We start from the raw sequence: 27683 nt of genomic DNA, 5'->3' as shown, positions 1-27683 counted from the left end.
ACCCCCTCCCACCCTACTGTCCTGCTGGCAATAGCTTATCTAAAGTGATCATCAAGTTGGGCCATTTTCAGCACAAATCCAGGTTTTCTCACCCTCCGCCCCCCCCCCCCCCAACTCACTCTCCTGCTGGTAATAGCCTATCCAAAGTGACAACTCTCTACACAATGTGCATGATAATCAAGTTGGGCCATTTCCTGCACAAATCCAGGTTCTCTCACCCCCTCACCCCCCTCCAAAAACCACACACACAAACTCACTCTCCTGCTGGTAATAGCTTATCCAAAGTGACCACTCTCCCTACAATGTGCATGATAATCAAGATGGGCCATTTCCAGCACAAATCCAGGTTTTCTCACCCCCCCCCCCTACCCCCATACACACACCAACTCACTCTCCTGCTGGTAATAGCTCATCCAAAGTGATTACCATGCACATTGTAGGGAGATTTCAGAGTAGCAGCCGTGTTAGTCTGTATTCGCAAAAAGAAAAGGAGTACTTGTGGCACCTTAGAGACTAACCAATTTATTTGAGCATGAGCTTTCGTGAGCTACAGCTCACTTCATCGGATGCAATGTAGGGAGAGTGGTGCCACAAGTACTCCTTTTCTTTTTGCTGTAGTGTAAAATCCTAAAGTAGGTAGGAAGACACAGCTCAGCTTCTCAGAATACACTGGTTTGGCTATTGTAGTGGACGCAGAAAATGGGTCAAATATGACCAAACCTCACTCTCCCTTGTACAAATATTCCTTGAGGAACTAAAATAATAAAAAGCCTGGTCTAGGGGTTAGAGTAAGAGCCCTGGCCATTAGGAAATCCTGATTTCCATTCCCAACTCTGTCATTAACTTGTCTGATTTCAGGCAAGTCACTTTAACCCTTTGGTACCTCAGTTTCCACATTAGTGAAATAGGACTAGTCCTAGCCTGTCTTGTAAAGCACAGTGCAGTCTCTGAATAAGTGATATATACAGTAAATGTAACATTTTAATTGGACAACTTTGTTCTATTCAAGTTAGATTAGAGCCATAGAAAAGAGGGTAGGGAGAAAGCTACCATTTTCTTTCTATAACTATAAGACACCTAGAAGGATATGAACACCCACATCCACCACTATCTCCTGAGCAAATGCTATGCTATGCTAACTCAGCATATACACAGTTATTGAGGCTTGATCCTAAGCCCCTCCCAGACAGACATAGGGCTTTTAAGGTCTCAGTTATGCTGTGCTGGGTCCCTTTTATGTGGCTTAAAGGGGCTGATGCAAGGATTAGGATTAGCCCCAGGTACCTTTCCCAACACCATATAAGAGACCTTTCCTAACATCATCTCTTCAAAAGCAATATCCCAAATTTTGCTCTAACTTAAAGTGGGATAATTCAGGTTGCCTCTTTGGACTTCCCCAGTGCAACTGAGGGGAAAACTTGGTCCGTTCTCTTTGAAGAAAAAAAAACCTGTCAAAATGTACTGCTCTGTACACTACACCTACTTGCTTGTGCTTCCTCATGATGTGGATGGTAATGAAAACACTAATGAGATTGTATTGCCTGTTAAAGTTACTGGCTCCGAGAACAATTCTGCAAGACTGTATTGAAAGTAAAGGAGATTGCACACAAGAGACGACACAGGTGCTGGAGCAATGGCAGGAGCAGGCTGCAAATTACTGCAGGGACATCCCCAGCTGCTGTAAATTGGCAGTGCTCCATTCACTTCAATTGCACTATGCCATTTTGCTAGCAGTGGTCTTTTACAGAAACCAGTGTAGTGCTGTATAAACAATGCCTCAGGTACTTGTTTTTTCACTATTCCTTACACAAGTAGTCCAACTGCTGTTAATGGACTACATCTGTAACTAAAGACAACAGGATTCTTCCCTAAATGTAGGCATCATCGTTCAACGACAAATGATGGTGCTGGGGTGATGGATAGGATAGAGAATCAGCACCACAGCACTCGGATTAGGTTTTTATATAATGGCGGCATTATAATCTGTCTAATATTGATATAAACTAAGTTGACATACATGATAAATAAATGCAAGCACTATAGGCTGTGGGGGGAGACGGGATGGGAGGAGATTAAAGTTAGAACAGTGTTTTTCAAAGTTTTGGATCACAACCCAGTACTGGGTTGCACTATGTAAGGCACGGGGTTGCCTTGCTCAGCATCCAGGGTCCCTACCGGCTCTGGTCAGCACTGCCAACCGGGACGTTAAAAGTCCTGTTGGCGGTGCTGCCCAGCTAAAGCAGGCTAGTACCTAAAGGTTCCAACACTGTGCCCCAGAAGCAGCCAGTAGCAGGTCTGGTTTCTAGGCAGGGGGCCATGGGGCTCTGCACGCTACACCCGCCCTGAGCACCGGCTCCACACTCCCATTGGCTGGGAACAAAGGCTTGTGCGCCTCCACCTAGGAGCCAGACCTGCTGCTGGCCGCTTCCGGGGCACAGCACAGACTGCGGTGCCAGGACAGGTGGGAAGCCTGCCTCTGCACCCCAGTAAGTCTGTGCCCCAATCCCCTGCCCCAGCCCTAACCCCGCCAACTTGGAACCCCTCCTGCACCCCAAACCCCTCATCCTCAGCTGCACCCTAGAGCCTGCAGCCCAGAGCCCCCATCCCACACCCTGAACCCCTCATTCCTGGCCCCACCCCTCAGCCCTCACCCCTGTACCCCAACTCTCTGCCCAAACCCCTCATCCCCAGCTCCACTGGGTCACAGGCATCAACAATTTTCTTCAACTGGGTCCCCAGAAAAAAAGTTTGAAAACCACTGAGTTAGAAGACACTTGTCTAGAGCTATTGACTCTCCCTGGGTGGAAAGACAAAGAAGGGTCATAAACAGCCAGTGGTCAGGAGAGGGGGACACAGAGCCCATGGGGGGAGCAGAAGGGAGGGTAGATAGATGTAAGAAGCCCCTGACACAGAAGTGGTGTTGAACACAGAGAGTTGCTAGTATAGAAGGGGTAAATGAAAGTAGGCTCTAGTGTGGAATGCAGGGATGGGGTCATTGCACACAGCCCCTGCCAAAGAGGTGGGGGCAAGGCATAGTGGTGCAGAGAGGCCCTAGTGTGTGGGATGGGATACATGGGGAAATACACAAAGTCTCTGATGTTTGGGGGGAGGGTAGAGGGGAAGAACAGATACAAGACCTATGATTGGTAGGACCCCATGGGGGGAAACACAAGATGGAAGATGTGTATTGGAAGGGGGACATAGAGGTGTAGGGATGTGGCAGAGGCCTTCAGGAGAGAGAGAAGAATGAACAAAATCAGGGGAGCCATGTAAGCTTGATTTTATTTTAAAATTTAACGCTACGGTACATTCCAATGCCTGCTTGGATGTGTTTTTACTGTTTGTAAGCTAGTGTTTGACACATGCCATTCATATCAACACAGGTCGTGATGCTGTGGGCAGCCTGCTGGGTGGGGATGGGGCAGAGCTTGTTTCTCTTTCCCTCTCCACAAATAAGGTTGCCAATTTTGGTTGGTTGTGTTCCTTGAGGTTTCATCACATGATCTAATCTTTAATTAAAGATTAATCTTTAATGCCTGGAGACTCCAGGATAATCTTGGAGGGTTGGCAACCCTACATCTTGGGGCTAAATGACCCCCAATGAATTACAGTAGCTGTCCACCTGTAATGGGTGATCAGCAGACAAAGGTCTCTGCCTCAGGGTGAAGCTTCAAAAGGCTGAATTCTTTGAGTTACATTTGCATATGCCACCCAAACTATAAAGATTTCAGAGTAGCTGCTGTGTTAGTCTGTATTCGCAAAAAGAAAAGGAGTACTTGTAAGACTTGAGAGACTGCAAATTAATTCCAATTCAGCAAATTGGATACAATTAAGTTAGGCTTGAATAGAGACTGGGAGTGGTTGAGTCATTATACAAAGTAAAACTATTTCCCCTTGAAGAAAAGGAGTACTTGTGGCACCTTAGAGACTAACCAATTTATTTGAGCATGAGCTTTCGTGAGCTATAGCTCACTTCATCAGATGTAGCTCACGAAAGCTCATGCTCAAATAAATTGGTTAGTCTCTAAGGTGCCACAAGTACTCCTTTTCTTTTTGCGAATACAGACTAACACGGCTGTTCCTCTGAAATATTTCCCCTTGTTTATTCCTCCCCTCTCTCCACCCACTGTTCCTCAGATGTTCTTGTTAACTCCTGGAAATGGCTCACCTTGATTATCACTTCAAAAGGTTTTCTCTCCCCCCACCCCACTCTCCTGCTGGTAATAGCTCATCTTAAGTGATCACTCTCCTTACAATGACAGGTTTCAGAGTAACAGCCGTGTTAGTCTGTATTCGCAAAAAGAAAAGGAGTACTTGTAGCACCTTAGAGACTAACCAATTTATTTGAGCATGAGCTTTCGTGAGCTACAGCTCACTTCATCATCACTTTCTCCTTACAATGTGTATGGTAAACATCCATTTTTGCATGGTCTGGTCTCCTCACTGTATTTTCCACTTTATGCATCCGATGAAGTGAGCTGTAGCTCACGAAAGCTTATGCTCAAATAAATTGATTAGTCTCTAAGGTGCCACAAATACTCCTTTTCTTTTTCCAAACTATAAAGGAATCACTCACAGGTTTAGGGGTGTGTTTTGTTTGAGCTAATAGCTGGTATGAGCTTGTGGCCTTGTTGAAGTTGGGTTGATCCCTGGTAAACTCATTAGTGTGCATATAGCTTCTTTTATTGTTGAAATATACTTTCTCTGTAATGCTTTTTCCTTAAGAATAAATGTATTTGTCTAGCAATGGCTGTATGGTAGCTTAACTATGGGCAATTATGCTATTTTATAGGCTCTCAGAAGCCAAAACAGGCCACCTTCAGCAGTCTGACTTGCTGGGGAATTCAGTGTAGGCAGGGAATTGTGCAGCCTGGAAAAAATCCTGATCAGGAAGGAGAGAGACTCACGTCCTCCACCCACATGCTGTGACAGCGGGAGAGGCCGCAGCCTGAGACAAGGGGGACTTTGCAGGACCATAGAGGGGGAATGCAGGTGCCCTGAATTGTGACAGCTGCTTATGGGAGAGTGTAACAATTCAGAAGTCTGGGCAGCAGGTGGGCAGGTTCCCAGCTGTGACCGCCTGCCTGAGGCCAGATCCTCAGGGTAGGACTTAATATCGTTCCCCTCTATTCGACATTAGTGAGGCCTCATCTGGAGTACTGTGTCCAGTTTTGGGCCCCACACTTCAAGAAGGATGTGGATAAATTGGAGAGAGTCCAGCGAAGGGCAACAAAAATGATTAGGGGTCTGGAACACATGAGTTATGAGGAGAGGCTGAGGGAGCTGGGATTGTTTAGCCTGCAGAAGAGAAGAATGAGGGGGGATTTGATAGCTGCTTTCAACTACCTGAAAGGGGGTTCCAAAGAGGATGGCTCTAGACTGTTCTCAATGGTAGCAGATGACAGAACGAGGAGTAATGGTCTCAAGCTGCAGTGGGGGAGGTTTAGATTGGATATTAGGAAAAACTTTTTCACTAAGAGGGTGGTGAAACACTGGAATGCGTTACCTAGGGAGGTGGTAGAATCTCCTTCCTTAGAGGTTTTTAAGGTCAGGCTTGACAAAGCCCTGGCTGGGATGATTTAACTGGGAATTGGTCCTGCTTCGAGCAGGGGGTTGGACTAGATGACCTTCTGGGGTCCCTTCCAACCCTTATATTCTATGATTCTATCCCTGGACCTATGGAAAATTCTGTCTCAGCTGGGCAGCCCCGGCTATGGGGCTGACACATGCTGGGGTGCAGGGAGAAGTGGGTCAATGCACCACGCACCTGTGGCCTCCGCTGTCCACCTCCTCTCCCTTCTCCCCACCCACCCCTCCTTCCAGCATGATTTTCTATTACTCTTATCTGCAGCCAGGATTAAACGCCCCCTAGCGGCCGAGGCGAGGAACAGAACGGCCCTGCCACCAGCCCAGGAAGGAGGGAACGCACGCGCAGTGCCGCCTCCGAGACGCCCCGGAGGGAGGGAGGCAGGCAGGCAGGAAAGAAAAGGGACGCATGCGCAAAGGTGGAGGTTTGTTTCCCCTCAGAGGCGGCAGGGGTGCCGTGGCCGCACGCGCAGTGGTACGCGAATGAGCCTCGCGTCGCAAGGCAGGAGGAGGAGGGAGGTAAGCTGCGACTGCGCAATGCGTGTGGCTGGCTCCCCGCCCGCCAGTGGAGGAGGGGACGGGAAGCCGGAAGGGCCAGGAGTCGCTGTTTTGTTGGTCAGCGATGGGTCTTTTCGGGAAAACGCCGGAGAAGCCGCCCAAGGAGCTGGTAATGGCGGGGGGCACCCGCGGGAGAAGGCGCGTTCGCCGCCCCCCGGGAGGGTGGGGGACGAGGGCGCCTTAGGGGCAGGGCGGCCGCTGAAGGGGTGGGGCCGGGCACACTGCGGGGGCGGGGCAGTGAAGGGGCGAACACCCTGCTGGGGGGGAGAGGCTGAGAGTGGGGACGGGGGGGGGGGTGAAGGGGCGGCCGCCACGGGGTTGGGTGCTATGTAGGGGGGGGCTTTGTGAGGGGGTGGCCGCCATGGTGGGGGGGGCGGGTAATGCTGAAAGGGGGAGGTCGAGTTGAAGGGGGGAGGGATAGCTCAGGGGTTTGAGCGTTGGCCTGCTAAACCCAGGGTTGTGAGTTCAATCCTTGAGGGGGCCATTTAGGGATTGGGGCAAAAATTGGGGATTGGTCCTGTTTCAAGCAGGGGGTTGGACTAGATGACCTCCTGAGGTCCCTTCCAACCCTGATAGTCTATGAATTTAGTCTGTGAAGGGGGGCCGCCATGGGGCTGGGTTGGGCGCTGAGGGAGTGGGGCTGGCCGCTGAGAGGATCAGAGCCCCCAACATCAGTGGGGCTGCTGTGACCGGGTCCCAGCGGGCCAGGTACCTACATGCTGAGGGGTGTCAGTGAAGCAGCTGGCCCCCTGGGATGGATGGGGGCTGCAATGGGGGCCTGCCTCCAGTACTGCTGTTGGTGCAGCCCATAGAGGCAACAGGCTGTAACTGACGGCTTGCGTGGAAATAGCCCATAAGGCAGTGCGTCTCAAACTCACCCCTTTCACATAGCAAGCCTCTGAGTGCGACCCCCCCCCCTTATAAATTAAAAACACTTTTATCTATTTAACACCATTATAAATGCTGGAGGCAAAGCGGGGTTTAGGATGGAAGCTGACGGCTCGCGACCCCCTCATGTAATAGCCGAGTGACCCCCTGCAGGGTCCCGACCCACAGTTTGAGAACCCCTGCCATAAGGGATTGGAGCTGGGGGTCGGGACTGAATCCTGTCGAATTAATTTTATGGCTAAAAGATGTCTGGCAAAATTGTCAAGCCTTGTGCCAGTTCTTAACAATACATTGACACATTACTTTGGCCTTCTGTAAATGCAAGAGATGAAGCAGTTTCATTTAACTCGGTTTTTAAACTGATATAGTTAAACGGATGAAAAACACTCTGTAGACGCTTCTGTTTTGTTTTGGGTAGCTTATTTCAGTTTAGCTTAGCAGTCTCTACCAAATTAAAATAGGCCACTCTTAAACTGAACTAAGACTGCATAAAAATTTGCACTGGCTTAACTAGATCAGTTTAAAAATACTTTTAGTTAAACTGATGCAAGTGGGTGTGTAATCCATTCCTCTTCTGCCTTTGGCTGAACCTTGTGTAATTTAGGTCAAATTCTTCAGTTCCTTTCCTTTATATATCATACACCTCTGTGGTGCTATAGACATTATTTAAAAAGCAGACACTGGTGCTTGTGAATTGCACTGTGCTGAGCAGAGGAAAGCAGGTCTAAAATTTCTGTTGCTCTCTGTGGGATCAGTGACTACCAATTCAGCAAGGGGAAAACAATGCTGCAAATATGATGTGAAGTTGTGACTCTAGGTTGGACAGAGACTATTTTAGATACAGCTGTAAAGGAACATGTTGCACAGTTCCACACTTCTAGCCACCATTTCAGAAAGGAAACTTGGGCACCCAAATTTGAAGACTCTTCTATGGACTCTGTAAGTATAGGCAGTGCTGTACCGTAGGTGAATACAGGGCTGGATTAAGGCTGCTCACATTGAGATGGGTCCCCTGTGGCTCTGTCTCCCATTTGGAGTGATGGTGGCAGACCCCGCTCTCCCACCCCAGAGTCAACAGCATGGCGTCCTACTCTCTTTGCTTGCAGCTGCAGTGGTCCCTTCTCTTCACTCCAAGAAGTAGAGGTGTCAACCTAGGAGCCCCAAATATGAATCTCAGCAGTTGGGATGTATCTACTTGGTTGAGTAGGTAGTCTTGCTGTGCCTTTCCCCGTCACACCCATTGTAAGATAAAGAAATATAATCCACGCTTTACAGATGAGAAAACATGGCAGATAGGCATTAAGTGACTTGTCCTAGGTCACACAGGAAATCTGTGGCAGAGCTGGGACCAGATCTCCTGCATCTAAATCCATCATCTAAACAACAGATAGGACAGGAAGCGCAGTGGAACCCAGTTCTGCATTAATGTGAACATTTCTATGTGGCCACTTATTTGCTTCTGTATAGCAGCAGGCATGAGACAAAAGGTTTTTCTGCACTCAGCTGACAGATGTCTACATGTTAGTCTACACACACAACAAATGTTGGCCTATAAGTATCAGGTCCTGTATGTACTTTGCCTGGTTTCCAAATTGGTATCACGAATGCTTGTTTCCATTTTACTGACAGCAGTCCTTTCCACCCTATACAGTATTATTATATAACCACAATAGAATCTTTAGACTCCCTTCTGACAAACACTAGAGCATTTCATTACTTTATCTTTACCTGGAACTGTCTTTTTGTTGGCTGCAATAAAGCCCTTGTATTCTAAAGTTTTGTTTAACACATAATCAGTATATTCCCTCCAGCCATTTAATAGTTCAGTTTTCCTCAATAAATCTTTTTTCCCCTCACAAAGCTCATTGCTTTGATTCATTTCACTACTGACCTTTTGGAATTAATTACTTTGCTAAAATGTCTGCCTTTCCCAAATTGGAGACCTCAATTTCATTGTTAACTGTAACTCCAGGTATACACTTACTTCAACTTCCATTCATTCTTTGAATTTGTTTATATATTTCTGAAAGCTTTGAATCTTTGTTCAGTTTCCCAAAGAAATTTAGCCAAATTTTGTGTCTTTGATAATCCTTTGTGTGGCTGCCTTACATCTTTTAGAATTCTTTAGGTCTTTACTATTCATCATGTATTTTGCTTGCTTGTATGCCTTCTTTCCTTTATTGCTAATTTGCAACCCTCATTCCCTCAGGGAACTAGATTTCTAAACTAGTGGCAATTTGATGTTTTGTAGATGACCAGATCAGCTGTTGCTGTAATTCCTTTTATTAGATTGTAATAGAATTCTCCTAGGTTGTCAGTTGTATAGTTACTACATAAATATACATAACAATCTTGAAAAGGCCCCAATCAGCTTTTCAAAAATTCCAGTTTAGGAACTTTTTGTGTTTTTTGACATCTCCTCGACCTTGGTACTCAATAAGTGTAGGGAAGTCATCACTGCCCATTCTGTCATCTTTATATATTTCCCAGTGCTTTTACTACCTATATTTGTTGCAATTCCCAAATCTAACACAAAAGGATACATCCACAGAATTAAATCTACTATGTGCTCCTGTATTCAATATTACCAAGTTCATATTAGTAAATTGTTCCAAGCGTTTACCATTTAGATCAGTTTTGTTTCTTCCCTATAGCTCATTATGACTGTTAAAGTGCCTGAATATTATCAAGTCTCCTGCTGCTGCAAACTTTCTGGCTTTGTAGGAGCTCAGCATGCCTCCATCCAGCTGAGCTTCATCATCAATTAGCCTTTCCCAGTCTCTGACTCTTCCCCAAATGTGGCCTAATTGGCCCCTTCTGAGCCATCTTAACCCCTTCAGGGTTGGTGTGGCGTGAACTCCCCATCACACTTTTTTTTTTTTTCACTTCTGCTGGGGGTTAACACAGTGATACAAACTGTAAGAACAGGTTTTTGTTACATAGCTCCTTACGTAGTAATACATATGTTTCACGATGATATTCATAACCAGCGTGACCAGGCTTTCCTCTGATACCTTGCATTACATTCTTTGGTGAACCAGGATGTACGTGCCAGAATTAAGATGTTTTTGTAATCTGTGCATCCCATCTGTGCCCCTTTGCTAGCTGGCATTAAGAGGTTCTTTGGTCATGCATGCCAAATGTGCATATATCAGTGCAGGATATTTGTGCCCCCAGGGAAAGAGGTTTGTTGCATTTCTGAAGCATTGATTCTGAAAATATGCATCTAAAAGCTACATAAAAGAACCACTTTTTAAAAATAAAGTACACCCCCGTTTACCTGAATGGCCTGGGGGACACCTGAAACTTTCTGCTAACCGGCCATTCAGACAAATGGAAGTGCTACTTTGAGGTAGGTTCTAGGTATGGGCTGGGAGGCTGTAATGGTCCAGATACAGCTGGGCGGGCTAAAGAGTCTGAGGTATTGCTTTACCCGATTGAGTGCTATTGTTACTATTCTGGACTATGAGCCCATGAGTGGCTGCACTCTCCCTGTCAGCCCCTGCACACCCCACCCCTCTGTGGCTGTCCCACTGCCCAGGCTGCCTGTCCTGAGCTGTGGCTGGATATGGCCTCTCCGTGGCTGCAGTGTTAATGTGACCCCTGCCTGCTGATCACTGGGAGGGGCTATTTCCTGGATTGTGGGGTCAGAGATGAGAGCTGACTAGAGATGCCGCTATGGATACAACTAGTTATTGTGAACTGCACTTTGCACTGGATACAATGTTGCAGCCATGGAACCATAATTAAGGCTGTGAATCCCTGGATTCTGTGACTTTCCATGACGTCTGCAGCAGCTGGTGCTGGCTCCGGGGCTGCCCAAGCTGGGCAGCCCCTGGGCAGTAGCAGCAGTCTGGGTGTGTGGGAGGGAGCTAGGGGCAGTGGGTTGGGAGGTGCGGGGCTGGTGGTGCTTACCTTGGGTTGGGGGGCTCCCACTTCCATGGCCCTGCAGCTCCTACGTGGAGGGGCCGGGGGCTCTGCACTCTACCTGTGCCCGCAGGCCTCGCCCCCACAGCTTCCATTGGCGGCGGTTCCTGGCCAATGCAAGCGCCAGCTGCGCAGCTTCCTGCAGGAGCAGCGTGCGGAGTCCCCGGCCCCTCTGCAGCCTAGGAGCTGCAGGGACACACACAGCTGAGTAGGGAGCCCCTGCCAGCCCCGCCAACCCTCCTCCGCAGCACCAGCAGGGGTCCCAGGCCGTGCGCTGCACCCCCCCTCAATCATTAGCGGGGTTCTGGGCCACCTCCCCCAGCCCCTGTGGCATCCCTGAACGGCCCCCCTTCCCAGAGCACCTGTGGCCCCCTGCCCAAATTTAAGTTAAGGGTGTATAGTAAAAATCATGGACAGGTCACGGGCTGTGAATTTTTGTTTACTGCCCGTGACCTGTCCATGACTTTGACTAAAAACACCCATGACTAAAACGTAGCTTTAACCATAATTTGAGTGAATACGTTGTTGCACTGGTGTAGCATGAATTAGAAGCATTGCTGTAAATTGGCTCCTTGAACCCTGCAATCCCGTGGTAGGTGGATGCTGTTTGCAGAGAAAGGATGCACCATGTAGTCAGATAAGTAGGATATTTGGATGAAGGGAATTTGGACAACTGGGAGTGTACTGTATAAAGTCAGTTTTAGTTATGGTATCTTTTATGCTTTCTCTTTTTCCTGTCTTTATTTTTAGGTCAATGAATGGTCGCTGAAGATGAGGAAAGAAATGAGAGTAATTGATAGACAGATCAGAGGTTTGTGTTTTTTTCACATTTTCTCAGACTTCCTCTTTGTGTGTATATATGCTGGTTTATATCAAAATACAAAAGAAAAAAAATGGAATTTTAGGTAACTTCTTAATAGGGAATTGCGGGAAGTCTGTGGAGAGCCAACTATAGTAAATGTAGTGAAATTCCAAGGACTTCAGTGGGCAGGGCACATGGGTAGGATGGAAGATGGATCAACTAAGTGTCTGTGGAAAGGACGTCCTTAGGGTGGCAACTTCATGGCTGAGCAAGGAGAAGATGGGATAATATTGAGCAAGACCTAAGAGCTCTTACTATGAATTACCATCAATGGAGGGGAAAAAATGCCCTTGATCAAAAGAGGTGGGGGCAGATTATGAGAGTGGCCAAAGGCCTGAGTAGTATGTGAAGCCACAGAATGAGTTTACTCCTCATTTTAGAGGTACAGAATTGTGAATGTATGAAAAGAACAGTATAGTCCAAGGGATTTATATCTTTTGTAAGCATGAAACTCCCATAGAAGTCTCTAGGGATAAAATTTTCAAAAGTACTCAAGTCCCATACACTTTCAATGTGAGTTAGTCTCCAAAATCCCATTTTCTAAAATTATTTAGGCATTTAAGGTCTTAAGGCACTTGTAAAATTTTCAAAAGTTCCAATTAGGTCAAATTAACCAGCAACTTCAGCCATGTAGGGTACAATTTAGTTGCAAGAGGGTACGATGTGCACTGACTTGGAGGGAGTATGCAAAAAAGTATAACTTACATTTCAGATGGGTAAAGGGAGGTAAATTTGGGAAAGTGACAAACAGGAGAACTGGATATAAGAGGTGAAGTTTGACTTCTGGTAATGGGAGATTGGACTTCAATTTCTGTGAGCACAGGATTGACTCCTGTATGGGTTTTTTTGCGGGAAGGAGGGGAATTTTGATCTTACATCATACTATTAGTAGATTTTTCTGCTACATCCCCTTCTTCCCACATTCCAAGCAGCTGGGATTGGGTGAGGGGATGGACTTCTCACCAGGGTTTTGCTCTATGAACAAGTTCCAGGAGGACCTTTTGTATTGGTCTCTATTAGGTAAAAAGAACAGAAGTACTTGTGGCACCTTAGAGACTAACAAATTTATTTGAGCATAAGCTTTCACGAGCTACAGCTCACTTCATCGGTGGCATTCAGTGTAAAATACAGTGGGGAGATTTATATACATAGAGAACATGAAACAATGGGTGTTACCATACACACTGTAATGAGAGTGATCACTTAAGGTGAGCTATTACCAGCAGGAGGGTGGTGGGGGGGGGGACGTCAGCACGACCTTTTGTAGTGATAATCAAGGTGGGCCATTTCCAGCAGTTGACAAGAACGTCTGAGGAACAGGGTGCAGGTGGGGGAGGGGAATAAACAAGGGGAAATAACAGGTTTCAGAGTAACAGCCATGTTAGTCTGTATTCGCAAAAAGAAAAGGAGTATTTGTGGCACCTTAGAGACTAACCAATTTATTTGAGCATAAGCTTTCGTGAGCTACAGCTCACTTCATCGGATGCATACTGTGGAAACTGCAGGAGACATTATATACACAGAGACCATGAAACAATACCTCCTCCCACCCCACTCTCCTGCTGGTAATAGCTTATCTAAAGTGATCACCCTCCTTACAATGTGTATGATAATCAAGCTGGGCCATTTCCAGCACAAATCCAGGTTCTCTCACCCTCCGCCCCTCTACACACAAACTCACTCTCCTGGGTGATATATAATGTCTCCTGCAGTTTCCACAGTATGCATCCGATGAAGTGAGCTGTAGCTCACGAAAGCTTATGCTCAAATAAATTGGTTAGTCTCTAAGGTGCCACAAGTACTCCTTTTCTTTTCAAGGGGAAATAGTTTTACTTTGTGTAATGACCCATCCACTCCCAGTCTCTATTCAAGCCTAAGTTAATTGTATCCAGTTTGCAAATTAATTCCAATTCAGCAGTCTCTCCTTGGAGTCTGGTTTTTGAAGGTTTTTTTGTTGAAGAATTGCCACTTTTAGGTCTGTAATCGAGTGACCAAAGAGATTGAAGTGTTCTCCAACTGGTTTTTGAATGTTATAATTTTTGACATCTGATTTGTGTCCATTTATTCTTTTACGTAGAGACTGTCCAGTTGCCAAATCACAGTAATGCATATGCTATAATAAAATACACATATCATGATTATGCTCAATCTAGAAAAATTGGAGTATGTCATACTGCAACAAAACCATTCAGTTTATTATTAGCTATGGAGCAGAATGTGCCTGTGATGGGATCCCCCCAGGGTGCAGCCTGGGACAGTGCCCCCTGAACTCTCCCTAGCCTGAGCTCTCTCACAATGCCTTGCTAGTGACCAGCAGCAACCCCTCCAGGAGCTGTGATCACTCAGCATAACCACATGTAGAGCCACACACCCAGCTAAAAGGCATGACTGCTTCCCGAGCCGCTCATGAATCACACAGAGAAAGGCACCAGCCAAATCCCCCCAGTTCCCAGCACTGTACCCCAGGAATATACTGTCTTGCACTGCTCAAGATGGGCAGTGAAAATTTATTAATTGATTCACCCCTTCAACAATGGAAAGTGGACATACACCAGCCTTTGCCACCTGATCAGATTTGCCCCACACTTCATACAAACTCCCTGGTAAAGATAAACAAGTAAACAAATGTATTGATTATAAAAGGTAGATTAAGTGATAGGTAAAAAGTCAGAATGGTTACTAAAATAAAATATAAGCACACAGTCTAAACTCTCAACCCTATTAGACTGGGTAACGTCTAGATTAAGCAGTTTTTCTCACCCCACTGGATATTGCAGTCCTTAATATACAGGTTTGTTCCTTAAACCTGGGCCAATCTCCTCTGTTGGGAGTCTTGTCTTCTTCTCAGTGTCTTAGTTGCTTGCAGCGACGGTGGGGCAGGAGAAGGGCCCAGTGTGTGTCCACTCTGTCTCTTATACCCTCAGTCCTTGTGCTTGGGGAGCACAAGTCCAGGCATGTCTGCGTGGCATTGCTGAGTCTCTCCAGGCAAGGTTAAGCAATTCCCCCGGTGTTGCCTCATGCAGGCAAGTCATTGCATTGTAGCTCCCTTGCTGGACAATGGCTGTTAATAGGTTGTTTGACACCCCACCTGGGTGTTGCTTACTTTCCTTGCTGTTGTGTCAGGAAGCATACATATGGATAGAGAAATGACTTTCAGCAGATCATAACCTTTTCCCTGATACCTTACAAGGCATGCTTTATACGTAAGATCATGATTATATGAAAACGAGGAATATGGAGGTTACAGTACTCTCCCCCAAGGTATAGAATATCACAGTGCCCCTGTCAAATGGATGCTTTTGGATGTTTAAAGCCAGCAAGTAACTTTATTTCTCATTTCTTTAGTGTCTTCCATCCCAGGATCTCTAAGTACTTTATAAACCTTGAGTTAAGCCTATGACACAGGGATGTGTCTCCACTTGATAGATGGGAAACTGAGGCACAGGGACAATTACTTGTCTAAAGTCATGCATCGTGTCTTTGGCAGTGCTGAAAGCAGAATCTACCTTTTGACCACAAGATAAGTCTGCATTCCCTGCGAAAGGAGATATTCACATAGTTGGGTTCTCTGCCCTCAAAGTAGTCAAACAAAGCTTACCTTACAAAAATATAGACTGATAGAGGCTTTGGGCCTTCTAAATGGTCAGTGTAGGAAGGCTTTGTGCACAATGGATTGATCTTAGCACTTTCTCATGCCTGAACTGTTGTTTCACTTAGGGTATTTGTCCTAGTTGTATTGTATACTCTTTGGAGCAGGGACTTAACTATTCCTGTGTCATGTAAAGTGCATAGTTGATTGTGCTGAAGAAATGGTTTCAGCATCTTTTAAGCATATTGTGTCTCTTGTGGGTAATAAGAGGAAAACACCACTAAGCCAGACTCTTCTAAAGGAAAATAGTCCCGGGGGCGTGGGGGAGGGCACTCATTGTCCCAGTGGATTGGCTGATAGCGATTTCTTAGATGTTCTGCTGCTGAATGACATTTATTCTGCGTGAGTCATTCTCCAAAAAGAAAAGGAGTACTTGTGGCACCTTAGATACTAACCAATTTATTTGAGCATGAGCTTTCGTGAGCTACAGCTCACTTCATCAGATGCATACCGTGGAAACTGCAGCAGACTTTATATATACACAGAGAATATGAAACAATACCTCCTCCCACCCCACTGTCCTGCTGGTAATAGCTTATCTAAAGTGATCAACAGGTGGGCCATTTCCAGCACAAATCCAGGTTTTCTCACCCTCCACCCCCACACACAAATTCACTCTCCTGCTGGTGCTAGCCCATCCAAAGTGACAACTCTTTACATAACCAAGTCGGGCTATTTCCTGCATAAATCCAGGTATAAATTCTCCAAAAGATTCATTAACTCCCACATGAGAATTTGCATTGATGTCTCCAATTCATATTAGGCCTGCGTGTGCCAAAATGCAGAATGCTATTTTGATGGATTTATTTTTATAACTGGCCAAATTCTGAATAATTCTGGTGTAAAATTTCTGTGTAAATCAGTGAGCTTTTGAAAATAATCACTGCATACATTTGTCGTGAGCTTGCTCTCTTTATAAGGCAATTTCACTGAAATCTTCTGTCAGTAATATCCCTAAATGTTAATATAGCTGAATGGATTCAAATGGTGGTGTTGTCTTTTTCTTGCAAGCTAGTTTTCAGCCACCTCTGCAATGGAAGCTTTATTTCTGGGCCAGGAGAATAGAAGCCCAGTTTTTAACCCCTTATTCTTTTATGAGCATATGTCTCTTACCTGAGGATATTTTTCAGGTGCCTTGATTTTTGTTTTTTTGCTATGCATAGCCACCATTATCCCTTCAAGATGAGTAAAATGCGGAGATTTTACACTACTTAAATCCTTTTCTAAAAGGAGGGGCCTTGATTATTTCAGGAAGCTTATGCATAAGAACGGCCGTACTGGGTCAGACCAAAGGTCCATCTAGCCCAGTATCCTGTCTTCCGACAGTGGCCAATGCCAGGTTCCCCAGAGGGAATGAACAGAACAGGTAATCATCAAGTGATCCATCCCCTGTGGCCCATTCCCAGCTTCTGGCAAACAGAGGCTAGGGACACCATCCCTGCCCATCCTGGCTAATAGCCATTGATGGACCTATCCTAGTTCTTGTCTAGTTCTTTTTTTAACCCTGTTATAATCTTGGCCTTCACAGCATCCTCTGGCAAGGAGTTCCACAGGTTGACTGTGCATTGTGTGAAAAAATACATACTTTAGTTTGTTTTAAATCTGCTGCCTGTTAATTTAATTTGGTGACCCCTAGTTCTTGTGTTATGAGAAGGAGTAAATAACACTTTCTCCACACCAGTCAGGATTTTATAGACCTCTATCATATCCCCCCTTCGTCATCTCTTTTCCAAGCTGAGCATTGTACAGTACCTTAACTTCAAAGTATAAAAGACTGGAATTCATTTTGTGAAGACGCTATTCAGTATTGTTCTTCCTCACATCTAGTACATGGACATCAAATTAGCAACTGTGAAAAATCAGGACACTTTCTTTTTTGCCGGGGGGCGGGGAGACATAGTTGCATATAGAAGACAAAGCCCCTACTATTGGGACTGTCCAGATAATATTGGTCACATCAAATGCTGGAAGTTAAGCTGGAGACTAAACTAAGGTTGAGTTAGGCCATTCAGGTGTTCCTAAGTCTATCAATGTTGTTGAAAGTTTCCAGAATAAAGGACTTCTCTAATCATATAACATTATCAATGATATCAACAGTAGCCATACAGCTGTTTCAAATGGATGTATTTTGAATGTACCATTTTATATTTAAAAGTTAATGCACCAGGTGGAATACTATGAATTGCTTCTAAACCTTGTTCATTAAATGCCAGTGAAAGTGTATAAACCTGGCAGGAAAGCAAGTCAAAGCTTAATTATTTAATGAACTGTGTCTGACAAAGTAAGTGATTATCCCACCGGCGAGATTAAAGATTTTGAGTAATAAACAAATGTGATTCTAAAATAACTTGCAAAGCTAGTTGGGAAGTTGAGCCATTTATTTACAAAATGTGTATGGAGTCTAAATAGATGAAAGATTTCTGCTTCCTGAAGGAGCAAAGTGAATCTAAACCATCTACATTTTTGTGAAAAGAACAGGAGTATTTTTGTGAAAAGAACAGAATACATTTGTTAGCCTCTAAGGGGCCACAAGTACTCCTGTTCTTTTTGCGGATACAGACTAACACGGCTGCTACTCTGAAACCTACATTTTTGTGAGGTCACCCATCATAATGGTATATGAACACCTTCTACAAACCTTTATTTCCCAGCCCAGTTGGCAGGAACAAACAAGATGTTAGGGATTTAAATGTGAGTGATAATGTGACTGAGAACGTTATTGTGGGAAAGCTATAGCAGACAGATGGATTTAGCATGTAGTTCTGAATGTGATGAGGCTGGCAGTCGTTTCCATAATCTTGGTCCAGCTCCTAAGAAATTTCCATTTTCTTTGGCTACTAGTTTTCCCCTCTTTCTTGGTCACTTCATCTTTTCCAGTGGTGTGGAGCTTAGATTATCACAAGAAAGGTGTCTCTGGGGTAGTTAGTGGGGGCTGATTTCATGCAAGCTGTTGAAATTCAGAACAGCAGCCTTGACCTCTAGGTGTTTGAGAGCCAGTGCAGGGACTGGGAAATCAGGATGATGCATTCCCAGTTACCTGTCTTAGTGAGAAGGCAAGTTGCTCTGTTCTGAACCAGATGCAGACATACCAAGCATTCCTAACTTTCAGTACTCCTCCTGAATTTGCACATGTAATTACAAAATTACAATTTTAAGTTTAAATCTACTAATTTTGTCTCTGTCACATAAATAAAATGTGTGTCACTCACCACCACTGGAGTCCAACAAACACAGCATATAGCATTGTGAGAATGGGGGGCTTTTTTCTCCACTGCCGTATGACTCGTGCACAGACTGCACCATGAGGGTCGGAAAGGAGGAAGATGTGGTGGTTTTGAATAGGTTGGGGCACTGCAGGATTCACTGCCCAAGCCACAGGCTGCGTGTTGCTCTTTAACTGCCCCAAGTGGGCCATGCTGGACTTTGTCAACGTGCTCTAGGTACTAGAGCTCTCCACCAGGATCCACCTGAGGCAATTCATGCACAGCCTGTGGCTTGGGCAGTGAATCCAGCACCACCCCAAGCCCCACTGGTTTGGGATGGTTTGCTTCCTATCAGACTTGGCTTCCCAGGCTGAAAGGGAGGTGAGGTCGGAAGGGCAGGAGGAGAAGGCAGCAGTGGTAGAGGAGGAGGATCATCCCAGCAAGGAGTTCTAGGCCAGGAATGGCCAAAGTAATTAAGGGCACTAGGCAGCATAGGAGGGCACGCTTCCTAGGGCTGATCCTTCTTTCTCTTTAAGGGTGAGGGTCAACAAGTAGAGGAGTGAGGGGAACCCAGCCATTGGAGGAAAGGGACAAGAGGTCCCAGTTTCTCCAAAGGGAAGGGGCGGAGAGGTCCAAGCAACCTCCCTAACTTTTTCATAAACATCCCTAAAAGTATGATCGAGGTTGGCATCTCGACAGATGTAGCTTCCTTTTACGGCACTAACTTCATAGGTATAAGGAATTTCAGTAAGTAGGATTAGAGGTTATAACGTCTCTCATCATGGTTGGATCTGTGTCAGATAGGACTGGGTGTAGTTCCTTGACCAGCTGTAGATGGAAATGGGCATTCATTGCCACCACAACTGTCTGGCTATTTGCCAGCTATATGCCACCACAACTGTCAGACACTGGTTTACAGCAAGCAGATTGCATTAATCTAACAATGTGAATGTGGCTGCCTTTGATGATGGCAATTGTAATGGAGGAGGTGAGTGGTTCAAAGTGCTTCCCTCTTCTGGTCAGCATTATTTCACTCTCATCAGAGTTTAGCTTCAGCCAGCTGCTCTTCATACAGGAGCTAATCTCAGCCAGGTGCTTGGAAAGCTTGGAGGTAATGCTGTGACAGACTGATGTAAGGGAAATCATAGAACTGGATGTGCTATGCTAGAAATAGATATTTTGCTATTACAACTTTAGTTAACAAATCTGTTGGTGATGCATAAACTACAATACCCCATTCAATCTTCAATGGCTGGATACATGCTTAAATGAAAGGCATTATTGAAGTGGAAAGTTTTAATGATGAACTGTTGCTTTTAAAAATGCACTCCAATAAGCAATGAATGTCTGCTCCTAGCTTCCAGCCATTTCTGACGACTTGTCCCTACTTGTTTGTCCTTTGTAACCCAGATATCCAAAGGGAAGAAGAAAAGGTAAAGCGGTCAGTAAAAGATGCTGCCAAAAAGGGTCAAAAAGACGTGTGTGTGGTTTTGGCAAAGGAAATGATCCGCTCTCGGAAGGCTGTGAGCAAACTCTATGCATCCAAAGCACACATGAACTCTGTGCTCATGGGGATGAAGAACCAGCTTGGTAAGAACCTTGTTGCACCTAAATACAATAACTGTTCCTTAGATTAACGGTAGAGGTTGGCCCTGAGCTGAATGTTTCAAAATTGGAGTCAAATTCTGTCAAAGTTTGGGATGGTTTGGGCCTATCTCAAATGAGTCCAAGCCTGCAGGATGTATTTACACTTAAGTCATCTGCTCCAAAAGGTAGTCTTTCCTCTCATGATGCGCTGTGTGTCTGTTTGTTTTTCTTTGAGCGTTTCTAAAATAGCGATGAGTATAGTATAGTAATAGTATGAGTAATGCTGGCTGACTCCAGAGCCCCTTGTAAGAAAGATTCTAGCATTACAAGAAGAGCTTGATCACGTTCTGTTACTGGGGTGGGGTGTTTTTTGACAGGCTGCGTATCCGAGGGGTATTTCATTTGTAAGAGCACCCTGTATCTTCTTGCATGAATTCCTGTGGTTTTTAAAGCAAGAGTCCTGCACTGTGAAGCATCAAAGCAAGGGTGGGCTTGATAGAGAAGAGGAACAATTTGCCCAATGGCTTAATATTTAGCACTTAGACCATTTTTCATCGTCAAAGCATTTGACAGCCCCTTACTGAGACCTTCTTCCATGCCTCCCCTACACTTAGAATTTTTGCCCCCTTCTTGACCATCTACAAGCCTTGTTGTCCATGTTGAAATCTCCCTTTAAAATGCATTTTCTGGCTGGTCTGTCACTGATAACTCACCACACTGTAGCTCCTAACAGCAGCAGGGAGAAAAGGGATCCAAGGATAGGGAGGGGAAGACTTGCAAGCAGTTGCCTTATTATTAATTTGTATTACTGTAGCACCTAAAAGCCCTAGTCATGGACCAGGACCCTGTGGTGGTGTACAAACGCAGAACAAAATGAGGAGGAGCTCCTAGCTCTGCAGTGGAGGCACCTTCTTTAGTCCACAACAGGCGCCAGAGTCTGATTTAATCATATCATATGTATATCTGTTTGCTAAGAGGAGACCTAGTGTGACTTATCAGGTCCATTGGGGACGAGGGGAGAAATGCATTGGAAGAGGTGTAGAGAAAAGCAGGGTGACGGACTGGCTGGGTGTGTGAACAGCTTCCAGAAAGAACGACCAGCCAACCACCAAAAAACTGAGGTGCGAGGCTGAAAAGGTGGGCCACGGGAGGAGGCTCCCCAACAAGTTGGCTGGGCAGCAGAACTAGGGAGGCAGGATTGGAAGACAGTAAGTGAAGACTTATTGATCCAGGTGTGTGTTCTTGCTGTATGTCCATGCAAATGGTTATAATTAAGGCTCCGTGTTTGTCATGGAAGTCATGGATTCCGTGACTTTCCATGACCTCTGTAATTTCTGCAGCAGCCTGGTGTGGCTGGCCCAGGAGCCGCCTGGCCGCTGCTGAGACAGTCTCTGCCCTACTGCCCCCCAGCAGCAGGAGTTTGGGGTTGTGGGGCTCAGCGCTGGGGGGCGAGGCGGTGGTTACTTGTGGGGAGCCCTCTGGAAGGGCGACAGGAAGTCCCCTCCCTCAGCTCCTAGCTCCATGTGCTGCCTCTGCCTGCAGGCACCACCCCCGCAGCTCCCATTGGCCACCGTTCCCAGCCAATGGGAGCTGCAGAACCAGGGCTTGGGACAGAGCTGAGGCAGCACATGGAGCTAGGAGCTGGGGTCGCCACTTCCCAGGAGCTGGGTAGGGAACCACCACTCCCCTCCATCCCCCCCCAAGCACCCGCCACACTTCCCTGAGCTGCGCTGCCCACGGTGCCCCCCCAGGCCATGCGAGCACCCACTGCGCCCCTGTGCCACACCCCCCATCCCCTCAAGTTTTAGTTGGGTATATAGTAAAAGTCATGGACAGGTCACGGGCAGTAAACAAAAATAAACGGCTCATGACCTGTCAATGACTTTTACTAAAAATACGCATGACTAAAATGTAGCCTTAGTTATAATTAAGAGGAATTACTTTTGTTTCTAATTCTGAGATTTCCAAAGTGCCTGTTATGCAGGATGCCATGATAATAGGTTGTGGGGGTGTGTGTGTAAGAAGTTTTTCGTTTGTGGGGACTGTGATGGCTTAGCTACCAGGAGACCTCCATATCAAACTTCATTGATTTATTACAGTTACCTTCGCTGGAGAGTTTAGTAACTATTTTACCCAACAAAGTGTCCTACAAAACTAATCTGAACAATAGTAATGGTAAATCTGGGAACTAAATTCAATCAATGAACTCTACTCTAGAGGGATTTTAATCCTTCTTTAAGTGAAAAACTGAAGGCTGTCTTCACTGTAGAGTTACTACTGATACCACCACAGTAATAACAGTGATATTATAGCCATTATTTTATCAGAGGCAGAAAGGAAGGTGGGATTCTGGCTTGTATTTTTATTTGACCCCTAATTGGCTTGAAAAACTTTGACTATCAATACAATTGAAATGTTTTGATATTTCTGTACCTTCTCATTATTCAGGCCTGATGTTAAAAACACTTGTAAGCTAGGAGAGTTTTGAAATGAAAAGTACCATGTGAAATTCATCCCATATTTTAAACGACACTCTTGAATTAAGGGGAACTCTTCATTATTAATAAAGAGATGCTGTTATTTCTCAACTTTATCTTTATTCAGGATTTGACATTTAAGGAACATTTAAGCACCATTCTAATAATTAGCTTCACAGACATCGTTGGAGGTTGCCCAGGACTGTTAATTAGCCACTGCAAAAAAAATATTGATAGAAACCCAATTTAGGTTGTATTTTAGTCCAGTTTTTATTTCTTGTTCAAAAAGGGGCAATTGTCAGTTATCTAATTCAATATTAAATGGCTTTACAACAATCCAGTGATGTGAATTCCTGACAGTGAGAGAGTTTCTAATTCTCCCAAAAATGTCAGACTACAAGCGTGGCTTCACGACATCAGGGTACTAATATCATGAATAATCAGATAACTGGATACATAGATACATAGTCTTGCTCGCCTGACCAGCATGAAAACTTCAGTAAGACTTTCTGTGTAGGTTTTTTTCCATGCTCATCAACTTCCCACCTGAGAAGAGCAAACAGAAACTTTTTATTTTCTGAATCTAACTGCAGGTGGGGTGGAATCTAGATCTATTGGCCTGGCTCAACTGCAGTTAATTGGAGCAGTATCTCCACTAAAACTCTTCCATCTTTCAGAAACAGGGAAAGTCAGATTTTTCCCCTCTCCTAAAGCAGACAACTTTAAGTTTAGAAGGTGATTAAGTAAATGGACAATCTCTTTTCTTATATGCACTTTCCTAGATGCCAAAATGATGATAATCTGTACAAGCAGGACTCTCGTCAGTTTTGTTCCCCTCTGCTGGCTTCATTCTAAAGCCTTTCCATGCCTTCTCTTGGCAGCTGTCCTCAGGGTGGCAGGTTCGTTACAGAAGAGCACAGAGGTCATGAAAGCCATGCAAAATCTAGTAAAAATCCCTGAAATTCAGGCAACGATGAGGGAATTGTCCAAAGAAATGATGAAGGTAAGTTCTGAAATATATTGTGTATTACGATAGCACCTAGACATTCAAAGTGAGATTGGGGTCCCATTGTTCAGCAGCGTGCAAACGCATAGTAAAATGGTCCCTGCCTTGAAGAGCTTACAATATACAAAGACAGGACATAGGTTCCAGAGTCTTCCTCTGCTGCTATTAAAGGAATACTCAAGTTAAAAACACACTTTTAAATAATAATTTTCTTACGTTAATACTCTAGATTACTAAAAGTTTTTTCTTATCCATTTTACTGTGCTCATGTGATATGCGCTAGTGTAATTTTGTAATGTTTGGTTTCCAAGCCCTGCAGGGGGATTTTTCTTTAAAGAAAAAGTGATCCCAGTGGAATTTATAGAAAAAGCTTCCAAAATTTTTAGTTGATTACAGAATATCATTTGGGCAAATATAGCTGTGTGTGACTGACTGGAGCATTAACATACAGGCTGGCTTTTCAAAGGTTTCAGTGTTTCCTGTTGTAGTTGTATTTGATTAAATATAGGGCAATAAATTTGATATATTGCTCTAAGGTGTTAATAAGACAACACTGCAGTTTAATTCTTGGGTTATCCTACTCTTGATTGTCAATCATTCTTTCCTCACAGTAAGTGTGCAATAACGCGTCATTTTGTTGCAGTGAAAATGTTCAAAGCGTCTGTATTTTAAAAATAACCCACATGCTAAACCAGCTCCACTGCATGCTGACTTAATTACAGAACTATCAGGAAAGCACAAGGATGGTGTGTGTAGTAGATAAGCTGCTATTAGAAGCAAGGCTGAGTCCTTCGATGGGTGAGATAGCGGCATGCATAATCTGGACTATTATGAAACTGAAGGAGCTGAATATACTTTCCTGAGAGTGCTGCGCTGCTGGCTGGCTGTAAGTCCCAGAAATGGGATCTGTTATCTTCCATTTCCCTATAGGCTGGTATCATAGAAGAAATGTTAGAGGATACTTTTGAAAATATGGAAGACCAAGAGGAAATGGAAGAGGAAGCAGAGCTGGAAATCGATAAAATCCTGTTTGAGATTACAGCTGGTGAGTACATATACCTGGACTAAATGTCTGGGGGCCCAGTGTTGAATGCCCTTAGTTTTAGTGGCAGCAGGGAGTTCTCAGTACTTCACAAGATGGGGCCCTCAGAGATGGAACAGAAGTACTGTAGCTCATAATCGTGAATACTGAGGCAGGAAAGAACTGGCTAGGGTGGGTCCAAAAAGTATAAATAGGAGGAATGCACAGAAGTCAATAGAGACAGGGTCAGGTTATCACCTTATTTTAAAAAGCCACTTTCCTTTGGTACTAGTAACCCCTTAAACCAGAATTTAAATAAATTCATGCTTGCTGCAGTTTAGTTACTTTGTGTTTCTCTCAACTTGTACAGTAACAATAGCGGAGACTGCATTGCTTTTGATTCTGATCTAGTCAGGGTCACAGGCTGCTACACTGTTTGGGCTAAACACACTTTAGTTTAACTATTTTCCCCCTATTTTCCAATTTTTGAAAAAATGAAAATCTCTGTTGGGTCTTATGCAGCTTAAACAACACCAAAACAATTGGCCCTGAACCACTTGACTGTGTCCCTTTTTAAGTAAAATCTAGGCTGAATAATTGGAAAATCTCCTTATTAAATGAGACAACTTGTAAAAGTGCTTTGAATATAAAATATTAATTCAGAAGTCTCTGACTGTAGACTGTTATCTGAAGGGCTACAGGGAAGCTGGAAGTCCCACAAGTCCCAGCCTCCTTAGTGGCTAGTCCTATGGGTGAATTAGGTTCCCTGCCCCATGCTTTGCCGTGTCTCCTTGTGCCCAGTTCCCAAACCCCTTTTTCTTTTCTTTTCTTTTTTTTGGTCCCCCTTTCCCTGCCTCACATTTCTTTTCCTTTTTAAAAATACTCTTTAACCCTCTGCTCACTTGCCAAAAGATGAGTAATGCTCTGCAGCATTTGGGTTTAGGGATTGGGCCATAGATGCTGTCACGACTGAGTACCATGGGAACAGAAGTGAAGTTGCCCTGTACCAAGGAGCTCTTCCCATTCACAACTGTTAAGAGCCTCAGAAGAATAAAGCAGGAAGGCGAGCTACTTTTAGTCTATTTTGCCTGTGGCACAGGATTGCAGGGAGCCAGGGTCGGGTTAGTGTCACAGCATGAGTCTCCCACTATCTTTCCCTAGAGCCCTTAGAATTAGAGTACAGTGCTCATCTAGACACTTTAAAATGGGCAAGATACTGTATGGTACACACTAGGAAGAATTGATCATGAATTATTGCCTAGATAGCCTAATCACTTGTCTCTAAATTTCCAACATGCTGTCTCAACCGTACAGCAGTGGCTGACTTCTGTTACTTTTAAACCTCTAAAATGTGCAGCTACCTGAGAACTTCTCCATTTGTTAAATACAGATGACTGACTGATTAATGATGATTCTGGACATTATCTTGCTTGTTTTCAGGGGCATTGGGTAAAGCACCTAGCAAAGTTACAGATGCTCTTCCAGAAACTGAGCCCATAGGGGCTGTTGGTATAGCTGATGAAGAAGAGGAAGAGGATATTGAAGCAATGCAGTCACGGTTAGCTACACTCCGTAGCTAGATATTAAGTTCACATGTACAGCTTGTTTTTTTGTGGTTTGGTTTTTTTGCTCTGGGATGGTCTGTTCCTCCTGTAAAATGTAAAACTTTGTTTCTGAAAATACTTCCTGTAATATACATTTTTCCTGGGGCTTGTGTTCTATAAAGGTTATTTTTGCCAACCTTTCACAGGTAATGTAGGCTATAGGCAAATAGTGGGTGTAATGTATTTTCAGATCTAAAACAATCTTTCCAAAAATATTCTTTGTGGCAAAGTAGGGTCTTCCTCTAACAAAGTACTTGTACTGGCTTAAGCTGCTACCAAAAAAACCCTTTAATATTTAAGTGTGTGTACATTTTTCTGAAACATTACGAATGGATTTTAATAAACTTCTTGTTTAACACTTGCTCCCCTTGGGTCTGTTTAGCTTGCATCTTAGTTTAAGAGTCTGTTCTAACCTTTGTGTGTATTCAAGCTGATAATGGTGAGGAAAGGGAAGTTTTGGTCAATGGTCAGTCTATGCTGAAGCATTTAGTTTATGTTCTTAAAGCTATTTCTACCACCCCCTTCCATCCAGAGATCAAGCATTTTACAAGTGCAGACTAACCCACCCAGCCTTCTTCAACAGGAGCTATTTTCCACTCCAGTGCACAAATGGGAAAACTGAGCTGTAAAGACTTTGACCACAGCTGTAACAGTCCTATGTTTTAGGCTGTAGCTGTTCAATTTTTAACAAATGTTACTGAAGCATGTTTTTCTACTGTCCCTTACCCAAAGTCCTTTTTAGCAAACCCTTTATCAGGACAGCAGGGTATCTCTTCAGAAGTAAGACTGGTGCTTGATAAAAGAAGGATGAAGCCTACTGTTGTTGAGAGCTCAAGAAACCAGTGAAGGAAGCTCTATTTTTAAGGAATTGGGTACTCAATACATTCATAGAAAATTAGGGTTGGAAGAGACAATATCCCACAATATTGCCAGCAAGTTTTAAGAGTATGGATTGGATGAATGGACTATAAGGTGGATACAAAGCTGGCTAGATAGTTGAGCTCAACAGGTAGTGATCAATGGCTCGATGTCTAGTTGGCAGCCCATATCAAGCAGAGTGCCCTAGGGGTCGGTCCTGGGGCTGGTTTTGTTCAACATCTTCATTAATGATCTGGATGATGGGATGGATTGCACCCTCAGAAAGTTTGGATGACACTAAGCTGGGGGCAGAGGGTAGGAACAGGGTCTAGAGTGACCTTGTCAAATTGGGCCAGAAGAAATCTGCATTTGTCCTTGTTGAACCCCAGAGTCCTGCACTTAGGAGGCACTGCTACAGGCCAGGGACCGACTGGCTAAGCGGCAGTTCTACAGAAAA

The 27683-nt window shown here is 44.6% G+C and overlaps 1 protein-coding gene across 3 annotated transcripts in view; it reads left to right on the top strand.

The window, feature by feature from the left end:
* Positions 1–26731, top strand: part of LOC125636283 (charged multivesicular body protein 3) — a 55462-nt gene extending 28731 nt beyond the window's left edge. Inside the window, exons 1-6 of one of the 3 annotated variants that reach the window (XM_048849200.2) lie at positions 6112–6253; positions 11710–11770; positions 20084–20263; positions 23619–23740; positions 24674–24788; positions 26205–26731. In XM_048849200.2, coding sequence (XP_048705157.1) covers positions 6209–6253; positions 11710–11770; positions 20084–20263; positions 23619–23740; positions 24674–24788; positions 26205–26344 — 663 coding nt within the window. In that variant the 5' untranslated portion in view covers positions 6112–6208 and the 3' untranslated portion in view covers positions 26345–26731. Of the gene's footprint in view, positions 1–6111; positions 6254–11709; positions 11771–20083; positions 20264–23519; positions 23741–24673; positions 24789–26204 lie in introns of those variants that run through there. The other 2 variants (XM_048849199.2, XM_048849203.2) reach the window with 2 other exon arrangements.
* The last annotated feature ends 952 nt before the right edge of the window (positions 26732–27683 follow it).

Source organism: Caretta caretta, chromosome 4 (genome assembly GCF_965140235.1).
Source record: "Caretta caretta isolate rCarCar2 chromosome 4, rCarCar1.hap1, whole genome shotgun sequence".
Classification (NCBI taxonomy): domain Eukaryota; kingdom Metazoa; phylum Chordata; order Testudines; family Cheloniidae; genus Caretta; species Caretta caretta.
The sequence above is the reverse complement of the archived record's forward strand: the minus strand, read 5'-3'. Positions and strand labels throughout refer to the sequence as shown.